Below are 27,020 nucleotides of genomic sequence, written 5' to 3'. Positions count from 1 at the left end.
AAACTATCTGGCCCCCGCCGACAGACGGAGGGAGGATCCCTTGGGCTCCTGGCTGTGGAACGGCCTAAATGACGTCAGTGGAACAAGAAAGTGTTTTCAGAGGTGAAGCAAGATATTAAATTTTAATAAAAGACAACATTAGGTTATTCTTTAGAATATTGTATCAATAAATCACAAAATTCACTAAAACTTTTTTTTTTTTTTTTTTATTCATCAGCGTCAAACATGCACACTGAACCACATGAGGCACATATTACGTAAAATTAAAGGCCACTGATGCAGGTACATCTGAACAAAAGATGACGAAGATGCCTAGACAATGACAAACATGCAGACATAAACAGATGCAGGACACCTTGTTCCCCTGCTGTACCTGTTTGACTTCCATGATGGCATTTTAATTCTTTAGCAAGCTTCCTCTGTCCGCTTATTTTCGTATATAAATATTTACATTCCAACCTTGACATTTTCCACCTTATCAAAAGGGTGCATTAGTGGCATTGTTACCTACATCAGTCAACAGCAGCTGATAAATTCAATACTCTGGGTGCCAGACAAAAGCCTCTCTTAATTTGGGTTCAGTGAGGCTGCGGTTATAGACAGGAGGGGCTAAATTGAGAACAAAGTAAATTGTCCTGCATGGGTTATAAGGTTCATTGGTTTCTGTCATAGTTTACAGATGGACTGCAAACCGGCAACTAATTAAATAGGGGCTGCTCTGACCAATTAGATAATGCAGTCATGCAAAGCCTCTGGCTTCCTCGAGTACATTAGAGCTGTATTGACTTGCTCACTGTGGCAGTGGTTAATGTACTACAATGAAGCTCTAATTGGGAGCAGCAACTTCATTTCCATTCTACTGTGCCTTTTTATTGTTGTGGATGAAGAAACAAATAAAGAAATCATAGTGACATTGAATTTAAAGGCTACAAAGATTTTATTGTGACTGAAAGACAAACTTCCATTACAAATAAATCCCAATTCAGTGTAATTAAAACAATAAATAAAGTAAAAAATAAATAGACTATTAAATAAAGTACAAAACAATTGGCCAAATCAAACATGTTTTTGTTTCTGTAGAAATACGCCCATGAGTGGGGTTTGTATGTTTGTACTGAGCTTTTCAAATTTCAATATTTAGAAAAAGGTCAGAACTAAGATGGCAGATCAAAAATGACAAATTTCCCTTTCCAAAAAGTCCTGCCATTATTACAGTTTGCAAGTATCAACGTCCCATTTGGAAAAGATATGAAACAATATCAACTGCAAACAAACACTAAATATGTCATTTCTAAATATGGAAAAACTCAAATGCATTCAACATCTAGAAATAATCAGAATAAAGTGAAATTAACAAGGAACTGCAATATAATCCAGTATGAGTTAAGGACTCTGATTCTTTCCTCTGTAAAAACAATATAGTCTTGAAAAGTAGAGTTAAACATTGAAACACTTTCTGTATCTGCCCCCATCTGAAACCATATTGAGGTCCTGGAAGTCAGAGGAAATAATCAAGGAAAGTTGTAGCATTTCATCCCAGCATATCTTGGATCAGCTAATCATAAACCAGATCTTCTGAAGATAGTCTCCGCAATTCACAGCTCCAGGCGACGTTAATCCGCGGACACCAAATGAATAACAGACCTTGGTATATCATCCACATATCTGTTAAACATAACTATCTGTTTGATCCATTTCTTAGTTTGCAAAGACTGTCACTTCAGAAAATCAGAACCGTGCATTTGTTTGCAGAACACCGCCAGATTACATTTTCCCATTTGATTTAGAACGACAATCTGTTCCAGAGCAATTTTTTCCTCTTTACCATTTCCATTTTTTCATTTCGGTCGCTCTTTGTTCCTTCAATCCTTAATGTCATCATTGCTGTAACCTTTCATAATGATAAGGGATGAGACAGCTGCTGAGATTTCTGATTTAAGTGCTATTTCATGGCGGTGCCTCCGCTCTTCTTGTTTGCAGAGAAAACACAGGATTTAAGGAACGCCTTGCTGTTCCGTTCATCTAAACCAGACTTTAAACTTGATGGTCCAAAGCATATAGCGCTGAGAGTGCAATTGTAATGAAAATGTCGTCGTGCGAGACATCAAATCATGGCCAACTCAAGCATGATAGAAACCAGAAAGCATTACAATCACCTTGATCTCAGCGGAACATCACTAAGTCTTACGTTAAACCCATAACCGCCAGCTTTGAGTCTACATTTCTGGTATAGAATGACCTGTTGGTCTGTTTTTCTCTCGTAATGCTGAAGAGTTCAGTCAAGTAGAGAGCAATACAGTGCCAGTTCTCCTTCAACACCACTGGAGGAGCAACGTATAAAATCCGAGAGTAAAGTGACCGCTAACTAGCATTGATCACTCTCTGATGAGAATTAAGCATGCATATGAAACTAAACAAAAAATTAAAAAACAAAACTAAAGAAATTACTATATTTTCTTCTAAAAAATAAACATATGCATATGGTAAAAATAGATCTAATATACATGGTTTGATGCGTACATCAATAGCTTTTTGATTGTTTTACACTTCCTCCATTTTTGAGAAGTACATCAAATGCTACATGGCTCCACAGTGGTGAGAGTCCATCTCGCTAGGCTGGAGGGTTAAGGCCAGGTCAAGGGCTGTCCCTGCAGTCCAATCCTGAGGCAGCTGAGAGTTTATTCAGTCCACAGCCAAAGGTTTTGGTCCCTTCGGTGCATTTTAAAGACAGTTCACACTGCAAACACACTCAGGGTGCTCGTCTGGTCCTTAAGCCCCAAGATGCTGTAGGCAATCCTCTTCAGATGGCCCGGCAGACGGACTCCGATGTTACGGATATCCCTGGGAAACAGAAAAGAATGTGAGAATGTGAGGGCAGGGTTATTGAAATTTTTTATTTAGTTTTATCTTCAATTTGTCTTTTCATTTTATTTTTTGTTCGTTCTCAACAGATTTTGCTTAATTTTGTTTTTTAGCCAAAGGTAATAATGCTCCAAAACTGGGTTTTCACAGCGATGCCATAAAAAGAGCCATTTTTGGTTCCTTGAACCTTTCTGTGAACAGTTATTAAAAGAACCATTTTTTTTTTTTTTTTAGTGTAAAGTACTTAAAGGTTCCATGGGTGTTGAAAGATCTTAGGCCCCATTTACACTAGTGCGTTTTCGTTTTAAAACGGTCGATCCTCGTCTACACTGGGGTTTCCACAGTGTTTCAGTCTACGCTACATGACCAAAAACGCATGTCACATGACCGTTCATGCACACTGGGCATGTGCATACAAGTGTAAACAGTTGCCTCTTGCGCATGTAGGCAGCTGCAGTTTTAAAAAACGCAGAGTTTAACTGCACAATGGCTGCTAAAAATGACAACAAAGCCAGTAAAGATTGCAGTTCAGTCTCCATGTTATTGTTTACACGGTCGTCAAGGATACGCAGAGTGAACGTGGGTAGCCACGCCACCGTTTCAAAAGTCTCCATTTTGGTCTGTTTATACTGAAACGTATAAACAGTGTTTTCGAAAGTCTCCGTTTTCGAGGTTTGAAAACGCCAGTGTAGTGTAAACGACAGGCTTAGCGTAGCAAAACTTAAAATAAAAACACACTAGTGAAACCAGGGCCTTAAAGGGATAGTTCACCCAAAATGAAAATTTGATGTTTATCTGCTTACCCCCAGCGCATCCAAGATGTAGGTTACTTTTATTCTTCAGTAGAAGTTGGACATAGTGGTGTTTTAGAGGTAAAAAATGATATAAATACTGGTCGGTTTCTCACACAAACTGATCGTTTTGTGTCTTAGGACATCAATGCGTCGTCACGAGCCGTAGGGTTTAATTTGGATTTGTCTGTGCCCATTCATTCCCATTATTTGACTGACAGACAGCAATGGTTGCAGTTAAAAATCATCTTTTGTGTTCTACTGAAGAAACAAAGTCACCTACATCTTGGATGCGCTGGGGGTAAGCAGATAAACATCAAATTTTCATTTTTGGGTGAACTATCCCTTTAATGGATCCATGGATGCAACTAAAGAACCATTATTTTTAAGAGTATATGCTAAATTTTATAATAACGAATGTATGAAAAACTAAATCTAAAATGAATTTATGTTCATTTTCGTTTTAGTTAGTTTTGAAGTCATAATGGCCTGGTTTCACAGTCAGGGCTTAGATTAAGCCAGGATTAGGTCTTAGATCAATTAGGGCATTTAAGTAGCTTTCATAAACATGCCTTAGGGAAAAAAAAAATTACTGGTCTGCATCTTGAGACAAAACAATGGCACTGACATATTTTAAGATATGCCAGTGCTTTCAGTTAAAACAGCTCAAACATGCATTTTAGTCTGGGAATACCAGGGGAATGTATTTTAGTTTGGTTTCAAGTTATGTAATTACTTATTATTCGAAAATGTTTATTCTTTAGTTTCAATTTTAGTTTTAGCCAAAGTTAATGAAAAGCTTAATAATAATCTATGTATCTAAAATTAAAAATAATTTAGGTCCATTTTCATTGTTTCATTTCATTTCTTTTCTTTTCTTATCTTTTCAATTTTATTTTCCTTTTTTTTTGGAAAATATTCATATAATTGTTTGCTTTAGTTTTCATCAATGATAACACCACTGTAACTTGAAAATGACACAATCTTATCTCTCAAAAAGTAATTCTGAAGCGGCATTTGAAAGATAACATTTTATCCAAGTCCTAATTACATTTTTAATTAGCGCCTTGATGATTTAACAAGTATTCCCTTCACACATCATGAATCCGAGCTGGCCTGCACAGCCAACACAGGACTTGTAAATAGTTTCTGGTTTTAAAGAGTGCTACCAGATGACACCAGATGGAACAGTCGGCCATAAAATAAAAGACAAACACATCAAAGACATTTCTGGTCCTCCACACAAATTTCAGCGAGCTTCTAGGCTAAAAACACCCACGGGAGCTGAGCCAGAGGTCTTGGAGCTACGCTGTTACTACACTCCCAACCCCTTCATCAGTCAAACTGCCTCCTCCGTGAGGTCCAGCACTGTCGTCTCTACCTCCACATGTACATCAGCTCTCTCGTTCACCATCGCTACACTCTTTCATCTCATGTCCTGACTTTTAAGTCCAATCCTGTTGATGTGAGGGGGAGTAGCCGCATAGCCTCATGGCCCCAGCAGGCAGAAACAGTGGTTCCTGGCTGCAGTGGAAGCACAGGCCTCAACTAACGCTGTTGGGAATGGGAGGGATGAGAGAGTCTACCGAAACAGTGGGAGGAAGGGAGGGATGGCAGAACAGGGGAGGGGGAACAGCATGCCACAATCCACCACATCGAGGCCACTAAAAACGAAGGCTATTCTTTCTTTGCTGCCACAATGTTTTCCGCTCAAACTTGAAGCAAAGAGTTGCATTTTAAGCTGAGAAGACGCTGAGAAGTTTTTAAGTAAAATCTTACTGCCCGACTTGATTAAAAGTCTTAAAAAGGTTAAATTGTTATTACAATAAATGTGGTTTCTGCACTCGCCAGATACAGTAAATCAAAAATGGTCTGCGGTTGTGCGAGATTATCCTTGTAACCGAAGCATAAATTTAAGCCACATTCAATTACCGGATCCCTTAAACAAAAACATGGAAAATATTTATATGTTCTAGGAATTATTAAAAGTTAAAAGATACCATCTTATTTAAATACGATCTTGTCCCGACCAATCAGCCTGAGTGTAGGCTGCATGCCACAGGAAAGAGAACGCTCCAAACACTTTAAATTCCTTCACAAATTCCCAGAACTCTCAAATTATGTTCATCTGGGGCCATTTCACTCAAAAGGCTATTTTACATAATGTCAAAATAGCAGCCCAACTAATTTTGTATTATGTAAGAGGGAAAATTGAAGGAATTTAGCAAAATTGGATACTGTATATCCAAACAGTAGCAGTTTTAAAAGTATATCAGCTAAATTACTTTTTTTTAATAGTGAGATAATAATGTATTTATTTTTATTTGTGAACTTTCATTTATGAGTACATGGTGGAAACAGATCTTTTTAACAGCTAATTTATTTATAAATGAAACTAAAAAGAGACTTTTTACAAAATATTTCAGAATTTAAGTTCAATAAGTATGAAACATCATTTATGGGTGAAGAGACATGAAAAAAATCTTTGTTATATATTTTACTGAAAAGTATATACTGTATTTAGAGACTCATTTTGAGCAAATTCAAAACATTCCGAATCATGTTAACAATAGAAAGATTAATAATTTACTTTTAATCTTCTGACAGTCCTAGTTTCCTACTGACCAAGTTAAACACTCCATTTATCTTGAGCACCAGGATATGACACACCAAGCAAAGCAGAAATCAATTCTGCAGAAATGCACTTTGGACTGTATGCGTGATCTCATCTCATTGTTCACAGCTACGCTTCCCTTGTATAGCGTGCTAAAGGTCTGGAATGATGGCAACTTAGTGTTACTCACTCGCTTTTCATCTGCAGCACCTGTTCCATGTTGACGATCCCGGCTATGCTGAAGTTTTCACTGTACTGGCTCATCTTGATGGACTCTAGCCACTCCGCCACAGACCTGAATGGAGAGCCATCTGAGCCACTGGTGCTGGGAAGCCGAATGGAAACTCTGACAAAGACAGAACACAAATACATTCAGAAAACCACACAGTGAAACCTTTTTTGCCTTTGCTTTGTTGTAAATGTTGGGTGGGAGAGACACGCTTCGAGAGGAAAACCTGTCTGTTCGGTTCAAGAATCTGATAAAGAAATGAAACTGTCAGATTTTCCCTCTTGCACACATACAGTGTGATAAACATCAGAAGATGCCAAAACCATTCAGAGGTACCATTGGTACGTGGTGCGTGTCTAAACTTTCCCAAGGAATGGGTTTGTTTGAACTACCACTTGACTTTCTTGCACAAAATTGTGTAATAGATGGTGCATGCCTCAACTTCTCTCTGCCGTTCGGGTCTTGTAAAAATTCATACGAGCCTTTTAAGAATTCAGAGCATGTGTTGAGCTCTTACCGAGGGTCAAAATCTGCAATGGCCTTCAGAGAATCTGGGCTCTTGAGGAGTTTGTCTAGTAGACTGACAATGTCACCAAAGCGAGGCCGTTTGGAGCGATCTTGCAGCCAGCACTGTAACATCAGCTGATACACGGCAGAGGGACAGTCCATCGGAGCAGGAAGGCGGAAAGCCTCATTAATGGCCTTCATTACCTAGAAAAAAGATAGTCAGATAAGACTTTTTGCTCCAAGGAAGACCCTTTGAGACAAACAGCAGAGTTATTGTTCATAGCCGGTGTGGTGTACCTCATGGTTACTCATGTCCCAGTATGGCCTCTCTCCAAAGGCCATGACCTCCCACATGACAATGCCAAAACTCCACACATCACTTGCTGACGTGAATTTCCTGTAAGCTATGGCTTCTGGAGCAGTCCAGCGAATAGGAATTTTACCTCCCTGTTAGGAAAAAAACATATAAACAAGTGTCAGGCGATCCCTTGTAATTTCCGAAAATCCTGAAATAATAACCAGGTTGTAGTAATGGTAAAATAAAGACATCTGGAGTTAAGTGCAGCTTCAGAGAACATTCGAACCACACATTTATTTGCAATGTGAACTTACGCTGGTGGTGTAGGTTCCTTCAGGGTCATCCTCCAAAACACGTGACAAACCAAAGTCAGACACCTTGCACTCCAGATTGCTGTTGACCAAGATGTTTCTGGCAGCCAAATCCCTGTGTACATAGCTCATGTCTGAGAGATATTTCATTCCAGCTGCAATGCCACGGAGCATACCAACCAACTGGAAGGACGACATCTCGCCATCGTGGTCCTGTGAAAAAATTAAAGATTCATTTCTAGTTTTTCTTGATAATTTGGACTAAACTATTTGCTATGTTAAAACACCGTCATCTGTCATCATTTTTCTGTCTGAGTGAAGAACTTGACAAACATACCTTCAGGTATTTGTCAAGAGCTCCATTTTCCATGTACTCAGTCACAATCATGGCATGCTTGACTGCAAAAAACAAGCACAAAGAGGCTTTACTACATAACAAGTAAAAGCTAATTCTACTGAAATATATTCATATAAAAGTATAAAAGTAAAAGTAAAGAAACTATTTGACTATTATGACTATTTGACTATAAAAGTATTATGACTCTAAATTCTCTACCTTTTCATTCTCAACTATTTAACTATTATATCTCTTATTTTTATTTAATTAAATAATATTATTAATTTCATGCAAATATTTTATATTTATACTATAGAGAAAACAATTTTTATTTTATTTTTTGTTCCTGAATTAAACAAAAAATAAATAAAATGCAAAAATGTGTGTTTATGTGTGTGTGTGTATATATTATATATATATATATATATATATATATATATATATATATATATATATATATATATATATATATATATATATATACATACAATTAATTATCTATCAAATTTACATAATATAATCATTAATCAAATTATTTTTAATAAACAATTACATATTATTTTTATAAGAATTTTTTTTTTAAATGATAAAAATACATTTAAAATATTTATTTAAAAAATGTAAATAAAAAATTAAAACTCACATTTGGTGACCACTCCCTCCAGTCGGATGATGTTCTGATGTGAGAACTGTCCCATGATGCTGGCCTCACTAAGAAAGTCCTGCCTCTGTTTCTCTGTGTAGCCTGGCTTCAGTGTCTTTACTGCTACCGCTGTTTCCTTCCGGCCAGGAACTTTTAGAATTCCACGATACACCTCTCCAAACTCACCTACAGCACAGGCAACAGAAACCACCAAAGTGAGAGACATACAGGCATCAGATAAGCAACATACCAAAGGGCAACTCCTTAATCGTGTCTCATGACAAATAGGGGTTATTTAAAAACATGAAAAAGACACTTGGAAATATAATCAGTGTGCATCTAATGCTAGGGCCATGGAGAATCCTACGAATGGATAGCGAGTGGACTCATGAGAGGGGGTCAGAAAGGGCATGAGAATTTGTGTACAACAAGCAGACAGAAAGTGGACAAGGGCCATGTCCTGTGGGCGGCTTGAGAGGGGAAACGTGACCACGGTGCACCGATCTTCTCATTTAAAGTTGACGTTTGAGATATAGCCTATAAACACTTTAGGACTTAGTACTAATTTAGCGGTTGTTTGTTTTATTTTTAAGTCATGATTAATTAACTCAGGATTTTTTTATAGCAGTACTCCTCCATGTGGGATATGAAAAAAAGCTCTAGAGCGGGTTAAGAAAACAACACTAATTCAATTTGAATGACATCGGGAGGGAAAAAAAACGTCTCTGGAGGGAAAGAGTTACTACACTAAAAATATTCCAGCTCTAACATGTAAAGCTTGAATTAGACAATTTCTGATGTTCGCCTTGTTTAAGCTGTCACTCCAATGAACTGAAAAAAAGCTGTCACTTTCAATGAACTGTAACATAACTTCAAATCAATGAGTGTTGAAAGTGCCATCTCCCAGAATGCCTTCAAAACAGCCCCACGGCGGGTTGTCAAACCGCCACGGATGTACTAACCTGCTCCGATGACTTTCTGCTTGGTGACGTGACTAGGATGGATCTCGCTGGCAAACTTCAGCACTGCAGTGTTGGGGTCTTCGTAAGTGTGAGGATCGACGTAGGTCTTCAACGGCTTCAACTGGTCTGGGTTGACAAGAATATAGGGAGAATTTAAGAGGAGGAAAGGGACAGGGTTTTAAAAGAAGAAAGCCACCAAATGAAATTCAATGCCACTAACCTGGGCTGGAGAAATAAGTGTCCTCTGGCCCTTGCCTGGTGTGAGAGTTTCTTCGGCTGTAGAAGAAAAACAACTCAATGAGGGCTTTATTTTTCAGCAAACCGACAAATTTCTTTTCAGACTTGAGTATGAAGAGTGGCTAGCGCTGGACTGGCTCCATTCAGTCGAGGAGTGCTTAGGAAAAAAAAAAAAAGCGGTCTGTGTTTGCCAAGTGGTGACAGAGGTCTGGGTTATCACAGGGAACTAGAAGGGCTCAGGTCACCTTCACAGAACCGCTACAAACCCGCTGCCTCTTATCTTACACAATATGCCTCTCTGATTTAGCTCCTTTCAAACATGCCTCTTGTTAAGATACACTTAATGAGCAGTCAGCGGACAGTCAGCGAATTGATTCTTCCTCAAAATTGGTAAGGAGCAATTTCAGTAAGAGTGTGAGAGCGGTAAAAAGGAAACAGTGAATGGATTTTTAAGGAGAAAGAAAAGGAACGGCTTGAAGGAGTGACTAGGGGAGAGGTACAAAGCTGGGTGTGTGCGTGAAGTGCTTGTTTCTAACCGTTTTCGCACAAGCAGGACCACTACTACGATGAAAAGCATGACGCCTCCCCCAATCGCTGCCCCGAGGATCACCGCTGTGTTTCCCGGTTTTTGAAGAGCTGGGAAAACAACAACAACAAAGCAGCCAGGCAAATGAATCACTCAAGAATAAAACAGCACACTCCATAAGATAAAAGAGCAAACAAACATTCTCTCTCACTTTGGTACAAGTATGTTGTTCAGGCTAAAAAGAAACAAAAAACTTTCTGACACTGATTTTTAATAATAATAATTTACAATGTATATTTCTCAAAAACTATAACATTTTGAATTTTATCATTTCTGAAAAATATTTTTATTAATTATTAAAGACCCCATGAATTCGCTTAACAAGCAGCCTGTAGTATTAAGGGGCGGTACATTCTCATTCTAGAAAACATTTGATTGGATATATATCTGTGTAGTGCAGAATGAGTCATCAGCATTTTTGGTTCATTTTCCAATAGGAAAAAGACTACATTTTTTTTCAATGTTTAGGTGTGTACGAGCATATAAGTGGCCTCAAATCCAAAGAATTAAAAGCCACAAAAATATCATTTTGATCCCATAGGGTCTTTAAAAAGTGCAAAAAAGCACTAAATAAATAAACTGTAAATATAAAAGCGAACATTTTCATTTCGTTTACCTTCGGGGAGTGTTGAAAACTCCTGTTCCACGCTGTAGCTGCCCGAGTTTCCCTCTGAGCTCAAAGCTTGGACTTTAAACAAGTAGACGGTGGAAGGAGACAGATTACTGATTTGAACCGAGTTCTTTTCCAGCACCAGCACAGTGTAAGTAGTGACCTTTCCACTGGCCTTCTCCTCATCATTTTCCTGTAGACATGACAATGAAAGGAAGATGATGAAATGGAGAATAACAATGCCACTATCACAGATCAGGATTTGCAGTTAAACATTAGGGATGAAAAGGATATTGTTACTGACCTTCTTGCGATACATCAGTTCGTAACGTGAAGCAACTGGCTTGGCACGGTGAGAAACAGACCACTGAAGCGACAGGCTGGTGGGGCTACTTTCCACAAGGTGCATTGCAGTCACTTTTGGGGGATCTGGAGGTAAAACGGCAGTTAAGTGTGAGTCATACTGCACACTCAAAACTTTTAAATCTGATCTTTAGGACTAACTGCACTCCCAAAGTGAATGTCACATGGTTTGCTATTTGAGAAAAGACTTGAGGGGAAAATGAGTTTAATTGGAAACAGCTCAAGTAAACACTGTGCACTTACTATGGCGTCGTGAAAAAAATCTTGAAATCCGATCTGACCGGAGTCACCGTACAGACTATAATTCACAAAATATCTGATTTTAATCGGATTTCAAACCACAAATGGAAGTGGTTGGGTTTGAGTTTGTAAACATTAGATTTTGTATATATATATATATATATTTTTTTTTTTTTTCTGCATGTTTGAACATTGCCTAAAGTATTTATAATATATTCTTGATTTTTGATTTCCAAAAAGGACAAAACAAAATGATAATATATATATATTTTTTTTTTCTGCATGTTTGAACATTGCCTAAAGTATTTATAATATATTCTTGATTTTTGATTTCCAAAAAGGACAAAACAGAATAAAAAAAAAATATATATATATATATATATATATATATATATATATATTATATATTATATATATATATATATATTTATTTATATTTTTTATTTTATTTTTTGCTGCATGTTTGAACATTGCCTAAAGTATTTATAATATATTCTTGATTTTTGATTTCCAAAAAGGACAAAACAGAATGAGAGAAAAAAAAAAAAATCTAATTATTTTTGCTGCATGTTTGAACATTGCCTAAAGTATTTATTTGATCAAAAATACAGTAAAAACAGAAATATTGTGAACCATTATTACAATTTTAAATAACAGATTATATATTCTATATGAATATATTTTAAAATGTAATTTATGCATGTGATGGCACAGCTGAATCTTCAGTGTCATTCTAATATGCTACTTTGGTGCTCAAGAAACATTTCTTATTATTGTTATAAACAGTTATGATGCTGCTTAATATTTTTGTGGAAAGTGTGATTTTTTTAGGATTCTTTGATGAATAAAATGTTCAAAAGAACAGCATTTAAATAAAATGTTGTAACGTTATTAATGATTTTACAGTCACTTTTGATCAATTTAACACATCTTTGCTAAATAAAAGTATTACTTTCTTTTTTTATATATATATATAATATTTATATAAAATATTTTTATTATATAAATTTAAAAAAAAATTTATATAAAATATTTTACTGACCCCAAACATTTAGTGTGCAAATTCCCACAAAGTTGAAAACAAAAACAAAGTACACTACTTAAAATGACTCAACCCATTTTCCTTCTACTACTGCGATCAATACCAACCTGTATAATGTAAAGCGGTGTTGATGCTGCTAATGGCTCTCTTATTGCTGAACTGAGACACTCCGCTCCGTGCCTCTACTGTGAAGCTGTAGTTCAAATGGGGCTCCAGTTCACTCACAGTGACTCTGGTCTCCTTCAAGTCAGAGTTGCTTGGGTCAAAACGCACTTTCTCGCCACAAGTCTGACACGCCCTCCCCTCACACCGCTCACAAACCACAGTGTATGTGATATCACTGCGGCCACCGGTGTCTGCAGGGGGCCTCCATGACAATTGAAGCCTGCCTATTGACATCTGAGCTGTGGTGGCCAGCAGACTCTGAGGAGCGGAAGGTAAACCTGAGTAGACAAAGAGCAAACAAGCCTTTTATTTACCTGCTCACCTATACAGGTTTAGTTAATCCCTAAAGTAAAGAGCGACAGAGAAAGGATATTGTAGGTAAATATAAAATGACAGGAACTAGCTCATGACAGCAATGAATGTTCAAGTCAGACGTTTTGAATTCTCACCAGAGCAAGCGGCTGTCTCGGGGTCCTCGGGTGCTCGATAAAAGCCCTCCTTGCAGGAACAGCTGATGGCGCCACGACCCGAGGGCTGCGTATTTTCCGGGCAGGGTTTGCAGGCCTCACTGGACACTGAAGATTTGAAGAAGCCTGGCTGACATTCTAGCAAAAAAAAGAGCAAAAAAAGACACATGCGTGATGACTTGGATGCGGATGAGAGGAAACTGTGCAATTAAACTGTTCACATCGTATATGTCAAGTGATCATCTATGTATGAACACAGTAAATGAACCTCCTTTGAAGATGTTTTTTTTTCCCTCTACAGCTTTTTTTTTAAGCTCTGTGCAAGAGTGCGCAAAGTTGACAGAGCAAGACTAAGCACACTCCTACTCATCCTGTGTGAACCATCCCCCTCGTTCTCTACAAACAGGACCAGTCATCCCACATTCCAGCCCGGTACCTCTGCTCTCAAAACTCAACCATGAGAGAAAACTGAACAAAATGAATAAAACCAACAAACAGGATGAATGCTGCATCTAACAAAGGATTCAATACAAAAGTCTTGTGGATTTTTCATGAATAGTTTGCAGTAACAAATATTGACATTCAGTGGCTCCAAAAAGTATTTGGAAACTTAAGTCACACTTAAAAATATATGTATATATTTGCATAATATATAATAAAATATCACATAATGTGGCATTTATTTGCAGCGCAATGACTTAAGTTTCAAATGATAAAAATATATTGTACAAAATGAAGTATTTGGATATGCTGTAGCTATCAAACCTCATTGAAACATGTCCAGAGTTAATGTGATGAACTACACCTGTGGTTACTCTTCTAGGTAGGACACCTGTGTAAACTTGAAGGGAAATTACATCATACATGTACTAATAATCACCTTGAGATCAGTTGGTTAAATGTCATTGAAATAAATAGTTAAAAAAGTGAGATCACACATCTGACAAAACTGTCCCCACATAAAAAAAAAAAAAAATGTTGCTTATTTACTGTATTCTATTATTTTATTTTATTTTTAAAGAATTAATAAAGCAAAAATCTGAATTTGCATACATTTAGTCAATCAGAATTTTAAATGTACAAACAGGAAAAAAAGAAAGGTGTCCACGGAATCTGTCTAGAAACATTCCAAAATGCCCAGCTCATGTCCTTCCGCTGTCCAGAGTCTCATTCACAATCCACCACCACCCTGTGTACACACACACACACACACACACACACACACACACACTGCTTCCTTTCTGAAACTTGCGTTTCTTTCGTTTCTTTGAGCAGCCACATACAGGACCATTTATCTACTTTCACAGTAAAGAGGTGATATCTGGTTTTTAGTTTCAAGTGCACGTTTTATCAGTCAAAAGACAAGCTGAGACACACGCGAGGCATAGATTATAGCAATATTATACAATCGTACACCATATGTGTCTGATCAGGTGAGATATTTATATTTGTGTTTTAAAATACTGCCAGAGGCAAAGACAGTGTAATACTATAGAGATTATTAAACATTTGCCCAGTAGTTTTAGTATTATATATATATAAAAAATTCATTTATTACATTTTTTATTAAAGGGATAGTTCAATAATTAAAATTATCCCATTATTTACTCACCCTCAAGCCATCCTAGGTGTATATGACTATCTTCTTTCAGACGACCACAATCGGAGATATATTTAAAAATATCCTGGCTCTTCCAAGCACTATAATGGTAGTGAACAGGGGGCGTGTTTTGAAGCCAAAAATAAATGCATCCATCCATCATAAATATAATCCATATGGCTCCAGGGGGTTAATAAAGGCCGTCTGAAGCGAAGCGATGGGTGTTTGTAAGAAAAATATCCATATTTAAAACTTTATAATGTAAAATAACTAACTAAATGAGTAACCTCTCATACGATGTATGATGCAGGATGTAGAAGTAGCCTAAGCTTAGACGCCTCTCGCAATTTAAACAAAATATGGACTTTTTCTTACAGAAACCCATTGCTTAGTTTCAGAAGGCCTTTATTAACCCCCTGGAGCTGTATGGATTATTTTTTATGATGGAGGGATGCATTTTTTGGGGGACTTCAAAACACTCCCCCATTTACTACCATTATAAATCTTTAGAGAGCCAGGATATTTTTAAATATATCTCCAATTGTGTTCATCTGAAAGATGATGGTCATATACACTTAGGATGGCTTGAGGGTGAATAAATCATGGGATAAATTTCATTTTTGGGTGAACTAACCATGGCAATGGCATGCATGGATTTTAAGTGTGGCGAATAGCGTCCAAGTACTTTCTGCAGTCGTTGTATTTCAGTAGCACAGTGACCACAAACCAAATCATTGTTTCCCTTTTCTAATGGTTTGTTATCTGAAGATTAGCCAAACAGTTATAATTACAGAGTAGGGTGCTTCCTCCTTCCTGAATGCTTTGTATCAATTGAGGCCTTGTTTTGGGTTGAGCCACTTGCTCTCCCTCACAGGAAGGGGGTTAACGGTGGTATACATTACCTCTAATATTTGAGAGCACGCATTCTCTTATTTCAAAAGAAAACTCGCAGCATGAAAAGAATTCAGCACGGCAGCGTAGATCGAGCCAATGTGTTATTTATTCCTTCTTTCAAGTTGACTCCTCATCTTGTTTCTGTGCCAGCTGTTGTGGAGACTTTACTGCAACTCATTAACGCACCCCTCTGCGGAGGTGGGGATAGTGTGGGATAGACAGGGGGACTGAGGGAGAGACAGAGAGAGGGATAACGAGTCCTGGTGGGATTTGAAAGGAAAGGGGGGAGTAGAGAAAGAAAAAGAATTGTCCTATTCACAGTGAAGGGGGCCAAACAGCTGCTGCTGCGAACCCCGTTTCATATAGCCCCCCTCTCAGCTCTCCACTCGTAATCTCCAAATTCTTAAGTCCCCTCGCTTGCCTCATGGCCACATGTGAGGGTCTAGCACAACATTCGGCAGCCCATTCACTCCGGACAACAGGCGCAGAATGCCACTCGGGGTAGCGAGAGAGAAAACACTTGTTTCGAATAGTGTAGATGCCACATGACGCGTTAATATGCTGGCTGGCTTCTTAACAGCCACGGACAAAAACCTGACAGCGTTTTGGAGGGCTGCTTTAATCCTTTCATGCAAAAAGTTTACAAAAGAATTTGAATGACTCAAAACTTTTATTCAAAACACTCTGTATGTTACGAATCAGATCTACCAACTTTGCAAGCCAAAGTAAAACAAAATGGGTGTAGGATTTACTTTGAACCAATTTTCACTCAAAAATTGCTAGTAAATTTTACTTTTAATTTCACAATTCACAAATAATTACAACAATTGCAACACACTGAATTAAATGCAAAACTTTGACGAAGTAAGACTGATATTGAATTTTTCTTGTAAAATGTGCTCCAATAATTTTTGTTTCAACTCTAAAAGCTGTCATATAGGTTGCATTCTAAAGCTACCATGGCTTTTTGAGTCAACGTTTTACTTTCCAAAATCCTGCAGGAATGTGGTTCAGCACGAGGGTCTTTGTCTTCGCCTTTCGGACACAACAGGAAGCAGGAAGCACAAGGCTGACTCGTAGCTTCCTTCCTAAGGCAGCCAATCAAAGCATGCAAGGACAGAGAAGGCGAATGCTGGACACGTTCTGGAAAGGAGAACTAGCTCAATCGCAAAAATCGCAACGAGAGGTCAAAGGAGAAAGACGACTTATGGCTTTTGAGGAACGCTGATTACATTTATGTAATACAAACTTCCCAGCAGAGATACATAGACGTGTCGGCCGTCTCTCATTGGCCCCATTTCGCTATCTGGCACCGAGGGCCCAGGCCATAAGAGCCTCTGAGTGACTGTTTGTTTATTGTGAGAGTAGCTGGATCTTGCTCGCCGGTGACCTACTGGGGTCTGCGAGCCGTATGGGTTGAGTGGAGCAGTCAGAGCGAAGACTGATGAGAGGGTGACGTTAATGGACGGATGTATGGATGGATGAGTTGACCGAGAAGGGGAAGGAGGGCTGAATGAATGAGTGTTTACATGGCGGCGGGACAGCGCGAACCCCTCCAGGACAAGAGTTTGATGGGGGAGTTTCGAATGAAGAAAAGGAAAGAAAAACAAAAGGCCTAGTCATTTAAACCTAGGCACAGAGGGGCTTACATGTAGCCCTAGGCAGAGTTGAGTTAAAGTGTGCTGCTCCGCCAGGTGTTGATGGCCAAGTAAAACAAACACCACAGCGGAGTGAGTGCCGACAGCGGCCAGGGGCTCGTTTCACAGGGGAAGAAGTTCAATTCAAACAGAGAGCCACTGAAAAAATAAAATATGTACACATAAGAAAATGAAGATAAAGATAGCATGGTGCAATCATAAACATTGGTTTTCTGTGGCCTACAATGAGGTGAAGACAAATTGTAGCTAGATCTAACTAATCTTTTTAAAAATTGTATATATATATATATATATATATATATATATATATATATATATATATATATATATATATATATATATATATATATATATATATATATATAAGTTTTAGTTCTGCAAGATGTTTTTAAAAGAAGTCTAATGCATGCACACCAAGACTGCATTTATTTGATCCAAAATATAGCAAAAACAGTAATATTGTGAAATATTATTACCATTTAAAATAACTTTTCTATTTGAATATATTTGGAATAAAAAATAAGATTTTTGGTTCCAAATTTTTATCAATTTTACTGGTAGTCCACTGTATGAAGAATTTTTGGGTATAATATGTCACAGTTTACTTTATTTTGCTATCCTCACTTACATAAATGAACTATAGTGTCCTGCACCCACTAGTAAAAATATATCAAAAATATCTGAATAATTTAAAATAATATTATTTAAATAATAATTTGAATATTATTTATTTATTTATTTTTTACAAATTGCTTATTTTTTTATTAAATAAAAATTTAGTTGTCATTTTTTAGGAATACACAATATAATTTTTATTCATTTATTTAGCTAAATATAACAAGAACATATCTGGTTTCGGATGATAATAGTGATTTTTTTAAATGATCATATCAGTCAATATTGGATTTTTAAAAGTCAATATTGGATATTTAAATGTGGATGCTATGTTTCTGCCTATTTTTAGATTTTGTTTCCAACAAAATAATACAAAAATCTAATGCAACTAATGATGTTGTGATTCCTAAATTCACATCCTAAACTTTTTGCATAAAAGGATTAAAGCAGTCCTTTGAATTGATGTAAAAAAGGCAATAAAAACTAAAATCAATAGTTCTTGTCAGACAAAATATTATCTTTTTTAATGTATTTGCAATTAAGTAATAATTAATATATGAAATAATTTTATTTTAATATCAGTTCATCCCTAAAAATGCTTGATTTTGGAAGCTTAATATGCATATTACCACATAATAGCTTATATTTTCCACAGAAAACATTTGTACCATCTCTGAATGGTCAGTGGAGTGGTTCTTATGGTCAGACGGGACAAAGCCAGAGCTTTGAGTGTGTGTTTGTATGTATAGGGGGGATGCAGTGGTAACATGAAGCCAGCAGGGAGGGAATGGTCTCTAGGTGTGGTGAGAGCATTAGTGCAAAGGATTATCAGCCCAATGGAACAGTTGTAAGAGAATTACATCTACGCTTTACAATTCCACTCACTCTTTCATCTAGTCGTTAACAGACACAATAAATGCTCTAATCCCTCTCTTTTCACACTTTTCACTCATTCTAAAGGAAAGAGGGCAAGAGGAAGAGAAGATGACAGAGCACAAAAGGACACAAACATTGAGACCAATCCAGAAGATTTGTTAATTAAGAAAGGAGTTAACTAAGAAATCTAAAAGACGAATCTAGCGACTAGTGTTCTGGTTTGCTCTTATTCTGGCCCATACAAAACACTGGCCCATTGTCCAAACTTTGAGATGTCAACACCTATGGGTAAAGTCTGGTTTAGGCCAAAAAAAAAGTGAAGCAAAAACATAAACAAAATTCCTTAACAAGTGGAAAATGAATAAGTGAATGAAGCCAGTGACAATAAAAACCCCTGAGCGGACGAGTTGGAGGGTCACCGAGGATTAGCAGGCCTCCGGTTTCCGCTATAGCTTGTCCTGTTTCGGGGACGCAGAGCTGACATAGGGGCAGGAAACTGCTGATCTCACACACTGGCAGCACAATACACTCAGCACATGCACACTATCCTGAAGTTAACTCCTCTCATGTAAGGGCTTCAATGTATATAAAGCATCTAACCTAAATATTCCACTGCATCGGTCCACCAACTGTGTCACTGAACTAAAAAAGAAGCAAAATTATATATATAAAAAATTGGCAGAATTGTATGCAACGGATTTTCTTTCATTACTAAGGTGGAATAATCCACACAATTACCTCCTTCTGGTGACTCACTTTATCATAGAGAACTTCGCCCACCTCCTTCTACATGGTCATCGTGAACATTTCAAAGAAACTGAGTAACTTGGAGTTCCAGTGAGTATAGTTTCATTTAATTAGTAAGTTTCAGCAGTCATTATACTTAAATTAACAGAAGAACCATGTCATCCACTCTAGTTTCATTTGATGTTGGCACATGAAGTTGACAGAGGATCAAAGAAGTCAAACAACCCCATTTGGAAGTGCTCATCATTATCTAAACTTGCCCAGGCAAATGGTACTGCAATGGAAAGAACTGGCAATGAATTGTTGCGGTTGACTGCTAGTTAAGTAAGATTAGGAATCCCAAAGGTGGAGATAAACGGTTTCTGTGGCTTAATGGGTATTAGAGAACGAAATAGGCAAAAGAAGAGAGCATTAGTATCACATAAAGCAGAGAATAATTACACCTCAGGGTACAGATCATCACAGCTTTCATCAACTTCGTTTAGGATTCTGGTGGAACACTGCTAAACTATGTTTAGCGCAAATAAGCTTGCACAATCATTTTTCACTTTTGTTCATTTGTAACCTAGCAAACTCCAGATATCTCACTTTTGGAGGATTTCTGTTTTCCCCTTCAGTGCTGTCGCCCAATAGCTTGAGGTATTTGAGCGCTCTGTGAACTTTCTCAAGCAAGGAATTCCAAAATTTCACAACCTTTTGACCGTATACATAAATGCATGTGAGTACGAGTTAACGTTTATTTAAAACACATTTGCATGTAAACTGGGGATGGTCTAAAACCATCTATTTGTCTTTGGGAGACAGATTGGGATAAGCAAAGCTGTTTATTTACAAGACACCATTTGAAATCTCCCAGAAGAGTTACAACAGTGTTTGCAGGGCCGTGTGAAAGTGGATGTTTAAACTTTCAATACATGTCACTTCCAAGACCTGCAGTCAAGGCCAAAAATAACATATTGTCATCAGAACAGCCAATAACAATAAATATAAACCATGCCTAGTTGGTTTAATTTGGGAAAACTCTAGGGATCACAATCAGTTTGGGAGAGGCTATAAAGGTGGGACAAACTAAGAGCAAGAAAGCGAGAAAGAAAGAAAGAAAGAAAGAAAGAAAGAAAGAAAAGACCAGAGTAACAGGATAGGAAGAAGATCCATCCAAAACCAGTACTTATGGCTCTTGAAGACACACACCCAAGTCAATTACTACCCAGCCAGTCACTCACCACACATTATACACGCACAGCTCTAACTTGGTCACCCATAACTCTCAGCTTTAGCTTGTTCCAGTAAAGCACAAGGTTTCTTCTACAGAAATGTTGCTATGAAAGATTCAAGACCATTCGACTTCATCAGGGTCTCATTTTTACTATAGATCAACAATATGGAGGCCAGTAGCAGTTTGAAACATTCCAGAAACTATAACTATCCAACTCAGGCAACCTCAGTTTACTGTGAGTGACAGGGTGTGGGTATGAATTCCTAGTGCAGTCTAGCACAGGTCAGGCAGCAGTCTTTGTGTGGTCAGCAAAGGTATGTGCACTTTTATTCGTTACGACTGAGAAAGGCTCTGTTTTATTAGTGGAAAACAGAATCAGCGTCAATACTGATTAAACCACAATGCTGCGTGCATGTCTGATATTTACATTTTTAAGAAATCTCACCACTACAGGACAGTTTGCCATCCTTTTTTGAGAACGAAACGTTGTTTGACCCCACCCACGCATTTACCCATAGTTCTCTGACCTGGCTATTTGACAATGATTGCCTTTAATCAACAGTACATCCATCAACATGAGTCAGCTCTGGCCTGGAGCTCTCCCCAGGGAATTCCTCAGGCAGGCAGTAGTTGGGAAGGCTCCTTAATAAACCTAGCAGGAATGCATCAGCGGAGTGAAAGAGGCACTGGTGGGGGGGGGACCTGTGGAGGGGGGTATGTCTCTGAACACAGCACTACATTGTTCTGCTACCTTTACATTCCATTCTCCACCTTTCCACTACAATCTCCTCCCTCTCCAAAGTCTGACACTTTATCTTTTCCCATTCTAAACCATGCACACACACACCTGTTCCCACAATTCCTAGTCTATAAAACAAGGAATGTGTGCGAACCAAAAAAATGCATGTGCATGATCTTGGTAATCTGTATCTGTTAGAAATTGTAACCCAGATTGCCTATTTGAGACTTTGCTATAATTCATGTTTCATTTCCTGCATTTTACCTGTCACTGCATGTGGCTGAATTGTGAAAATATGTTAAAGTGGTGAGGTTAGAGGACGTTTAAAACTGAATTATTCTAAACAAGTTCCAACATGCCAGTGCCTCTCATTTCTGCAGTCACAAAGAACTTTAGGACTGTCACATGGTTGATCTCGCTCTGGTGTGGTAGGGACAGAAACACAAGGAGAAAAAAAAAAAAAACAGGTGATATGCCTAATACCAAGAGAAACTGTCACATCCTCAAAGCCAGATTTAAATCTGTCATTGAAAGGTTCTGCCTAAAGCACAATAGATTTGCAATAGTTGTTGACGTCTGAACTTGTGTTTCAAAGAATGCTGGGGGTTATTGGAGTCAAGCGCACAGTGACAAAGAGCAAACAGGTTTCAAAGCACTTGAAAGTTTAACAGTCACAACATGAACAAAATAGCTGATGAGTAACTTAAAATGTGAAAAAGTGTTTTTCCAAAAAAGAATTGTATGTTAAAGATACTGGCGGGCAACTACAGTCTTTTTTAATATATATCCACAATAATACAAAACATTTTTATAAAATAATAGAGTAATTCATATAATGATGTACTATGAATGAAATGTTAATCACTATTCATGTGGAAGTTTAGTCAATATTCAAATTCCCGACCCAAACCAGAAATCTTAACTGACAACAGCTGGTGCTGGCTTCGATCTGTAGAAACCAAACAAAGAAACTTATGTCTTACCTTGGCAAGCATCGTTCATGGCTTCGAACCCGGGTCTGCACTGGCATTGGCTCACAGGTACCACCCATTCTCCATCCGTGGTACAATAAATGCGAGGTTGGTCCTCGCTTACAGCATTTTCGACACAACTTCCAGCCACCTCCCGCAGGGCTTGGTTCTCTCCCCCTGCCACTGTCTCAGGGAATGCTGCCAAGCTCTTCACTGTGGCTGGACATGTTTTATAGTAAACCCTGACAGAGTAGATGGCTACGCAGGCCCCAATGTCCTGGAAGGCCAGGTAGAAGCCCTTGCGAGAAAGATTATCCACTACTTTTGTCTCGATGTTCATCTTCATCTCCCCGAGGCTGGATATTTCATCTGGAGCAATGGTGGCCACCTTGCGGAACAGTCCTTTGCGAAAAGCAGTGCCGATGTCTGCGTCAGCCTCAGAGGCGTACAAGTTAAAAGTCTCCTTGCAGATAAGCGAGTCTGCATTGAAAGAGTTGCAGTCACGAACTACGAATCGCAGCTCCACGAAGACCCTAGAAGCAGTGGGGTTGCGCTGGATGAACGTAGTACGAAGCCAGTTGTCTTGTTCTCGTTCCTCCACGTTACATATATAATAGTTATACAACAGAGAGCCGTTCACAGCCCGCTGGCCAATCTCCCACTGAAACGTGAAATAATAAAAAAAATGTATGTTAGCAATAAAGTCAAAACCAAGATTGTGGAAAAAAATTTCAAAGAAAAGATGCCAGCGAAGGCTGAGGACAAAAATAACATGAAATGTCCTGACCATGGAATTTTAAGTAGTAGTGAGGATGCTGGTCAATACCCACCAACTTCTGGCAAAGAACAATGCGGCAGTCTTTCTGCATGACTGATGTAATATGCTGTAACATATCTGTTCACATGCAGCGTACATGTGTGTTTTTAGCTCTTATTTCATGTGTCACCATGGTATTAATTACAGGAGAGGTGCATTGTTTTCGTAGTGTGTGGCATGGCAGTAAAACTGTCTCTGCAACGAATGCTTCCAAATAAAAGGAACTTTGTGGTTTAAAGCATTTCATACGCTTGAAAGGCATTAAACTCTTAAATAAACAGCAGCTCCTTAAGAGTGCAATTAACTTTCTATAAAATTGAACATGCTGACACCTTGTTCACATTCTTCATTTCTCAGCTTTTTCCAGGAAAGTCTGAAGGAAACAATACTTTGCATTTAATTACTTTGTATGAATTTGTTTTTTCCACATTTTAAGATGAAAACCTTCAGTTTTAGACTGGCTATTGATGGAAGGAAAACTTATCAAGTCTGTACTTGCCATCTCAAATCATTCCCTGCTGGAAAACCCAGTAGCCCTTTTGGAACAAGGTTACACTAAGCTTGTCAACCAGCTATCATTCAATGCCCAGCTTGACTATGACCAGTTGCGTTTGTTGCAAGTCCAAATTGGTCTACCAGCTACAATGTTCTAAAACACATCCTTTTGATTTTAAAACCAATTACGCTTCTAAATTCTAGTTAACATTATAGCTTCAGTTCACGTCACAAAAAGCACCATATGCGCCAACCTTTAAAAGTTAATTACACCCTCAGTTTTACAGTCCCTAACACAGGGCTTTAAAATCGCACGAGACTACAAGTGTTCAGCAGGCAGCGAAGTATTAATCCTTCAGGAACGTTTTTGAGGGTAAAGTCTGAATTATCCTTAAGCAATAACGATAATAAAGAAATAATAAAAAACCTTACATTTTAAAATCTGGTGAAACAAACGAAACGAAAAGAAATGCTGCCAAACATATCTGAAGGCTCGTACTGTACACGAGGAATAAACTCACCCCACGCTCAACAGGCGATGTCAACCAACCCAACTCTGCTCCCGATGCCATCATATCCAACAGCACCTCTGTGATAATAAAGAAAAAATATTATATATTAATTATTTTTGCTCGGATAGACAGCAACGGTAACGCATAAAACAACAATAAAGTAGCCTAAATGCATATAAGCACCTCAGGTTCCTACTAGAAACAAACGAGGAAATAATATTTAGCTACTACTGCTGCAAATAAAACACATTTCAGTTCATAATTACAATAATAGGCTAACATTTTCATAATAACAGTTTATCTTCGCTTATTTACTTCAAAATTAGACTGATTTACTTGCGTTCACGTATGATAGGCTAGCCTACATTAAATGCCACTTATAAAGTCTAAAATAGCCTGCTAAAATGCTCTACATTTTCAACATTAAAAAGTATTTAAATTCACAAAAGGTTGGAAAGCACAATTTTGCATTGACGAAGCTTGTTAACATTTAAACTATCTTTTTTTCTCGCACAGGTTGATTTAGCATTACGCCGATCACTTGCGTTGTTGCAGTTTTTCCCAGTTATTTTAACGTTAAATACACGGCACAGGATTGAACCTTTAAACCTGAGTAAGAAGTTTTAGAAAGTCTCAGAGAGCAAATTTCACGTACCTTCCTTTTTCTGAAGAGAAATAAATACAAAGTTCATAAATACAGTGACAAATAAAATTCGCTTAATCCGTCTGTAATCCATTTTGGCTTCTGAGTGGACAGTGCTGTTGGCTGCTCCACGCTCAATCCAGTTGCTGTTCCAGTTGCGCTCTCCACAGACTCATTGAGAAACGCGGAGAGTCATGAACCCCGCCCGCTGGAATGTGATCGACGTCTTTATAGCAAGGAGGGGTGGTCACGGGCATTGACATGTATGAGTTCTGTCCTGGGACCCCGCCCCTGACCTTTCTCTTTAACGAGTAACTTACCTGTAAAGTTTATAGTGGACACAATTTTTAACTTTTAAGACATCAAATGACTAAATCTCCTCCTTAAATGGGGATTTTGTCCTGTCAAAGATCTTGATCTTCTCAGCTGTAGGCTACCTAACAATTAAAATCATAGAACAAATGTCATAATTGCTTACATTAACTTTTGAATTGATATTCAAATTATTGTATGCTAATATTTTTAAATGAGTAACATTTATTTTTACATTAATGTGTAGCCTACTGCTAAAAAAAAAAAAAAACAGCAAAATAAAAGATTAAAAATGTATCAACTGTAAGCAGAATTGGTAAGAGCTTGAGTACAGGACTTAAATCCTGACAAAAGTGTCCCATGGCAACTCTTAGGAATTTTGGAGTCAAGCTCCCTGTGTTTGAGACCCCTACTTAGCTGCTCCACTGACAGCCACACAGTGGAGTCACCAACAAAAAGTGCACAAGTGAAAGGATTTACTTGACAAGAGAGCATTTTACGACGGTAAAAAAAAAAAGTTCATTTAGATAAAAAAACAACAGATGGCATAACATACATATTATTTTCAGAACTAATTCAACTCTTAAATAGCAATTTTTTTCAGTCTCAAAGTATTTCTCTAAGACAAAAATGCTCAGAATACTGTGCAACCCCTAATTTTGGAGTTCATTGCTGCTGTCATTGCACCGCTCTTGTCAAAATATTCACTTTCCACACCTCTGACGACACCATTCCCACAAAATCTTTCACACCAGGGGCTGCTCCCAACATTTCAGAGATTTTTTTGGTTAACAATGCCATCTCCTTAACTTCCCCCACACTGCTATTCTCACCTCACACCCTTTTTTCACACATTCATATGAACTTGATTTGAGAATGAAAAGTTGCACTAAAAAGCAGAACTAGTTACTTTTGCACAATCATTATTTATAATAATGTGTGTAATCACTTTGAAATCAATTATTTTAATTATATCTTCAGGGCCTTTATGTGAACTAATTAAGTATTCTTATTTTATGTTCCTTGTGATGCAATTTAAGTTCTTACATTATAGCAATTTAAAATTATAAAATGTACACTAGTACACTAGTTACTGGTACAGCTAGTTACTAGTTACGGTAGATTTTCCATCCCCATCCACCGACAGAGGGAGATTCCGAGGACTCCTGAAGCTGGCTCGCCAAATCGTGGTAGATTTTCCCCTACGCACCTGACTGGTCGGTTAAATAATGTATACTCTAGCAAACGTCGGCTGAGTCGGTCAATGTCTTGACCCTTTTGAACACCATCACTTGCGAATAAGGTTTCTAGTGTTGCCGAACTTGCTGTGCAGCAATAAACCAGGCAGACTCCAGACTATGCCTTAGAATATGCTTCAATCACAGCTGGAGGACCTCTTATCTATCACAGAGAATCCCACCAGCAAAAAGAATACAACAGTTTATATAGGATAGGAGCATGGCAAAGCATTCTACAATATGATTGGTTCTTCATATGTCAAACCCTTCTGTTACTAGGTAAAGCAAGATCTGCCCAAATCACGTGTTTTTTAATTCATTGGTTACTCAATATTATCGGGCTATTATATTTAGCTGACTAGCTCTCCCTAAGTTTAATTTCCCCTTTTGTTATATTCAGATGTGATTCAGACACACACTGAC

General features: G+C 37.8%; 1 protein-coding gene across 1 annotated transcript; it reads right to left on the bottom strand.

Annotated features, from left to right (window-relative positions):
• Positions 1–912: 912 nt before the first annotated feature.
• On the bottom strand, positions 913–25,392 carry epha2b (eph receptor A2 b). The gene is made up of 17 exons (XM_048177933.1): positions 25,060–25,392; positions 24,414–24,481; positions 22,593–23,241; positions 13,247–13,402; positions 12,740–13,075; positions 11,292–11,416; positions 10,994–11,180; positions 10,328–10,427; positions 9,775–9,830; positions 9,555–9,680; positions 8,593–8,778; positions 7,950–8,011; positions 7,616–7,825; positions 7,301–7,450; positions 7,014–7,207; positions 6,458–6,613; positions 913–2,841 (listed from the first exon to the last, which is right to left on the bottom strand). The coding sequence occupies exons 1-17, from the start codon at positions 25,139–25,141 to the stop codon at positions 2,733–2,735; spliced, it is 2,952 nt and encodes a 983-aa protein (XP_048033890.1). The 5' UTR covers positions 25,142–25,392; the 3' UTR covers positions 913–2,732.
• Positions 25,393–27,020: the final 1,628 nt, after the last annotated feature.

Source organism: Megalobrama amblycephala, linkage group LG24 (assembly GCF_018812025.1).
Source record: "Megalobrama amblycephala isolate DHTTF-2021 linkage group LG24, ASM1881202v1, whole genome shotgun sequence".
Taxonomy (NCBI): domain Eukaryota; kingdom Metazoa; phylum Chordata; class Actinopteri; order Cypriniformes; family Xenocyprididae; genus Megalobrama; species Megalobrama amblycephala.
The sequence above is the reverse complement of the archived record's forward strand: the minus strand, read 5'-3'. Positions and strand labels throughout refer to the sequence as shown.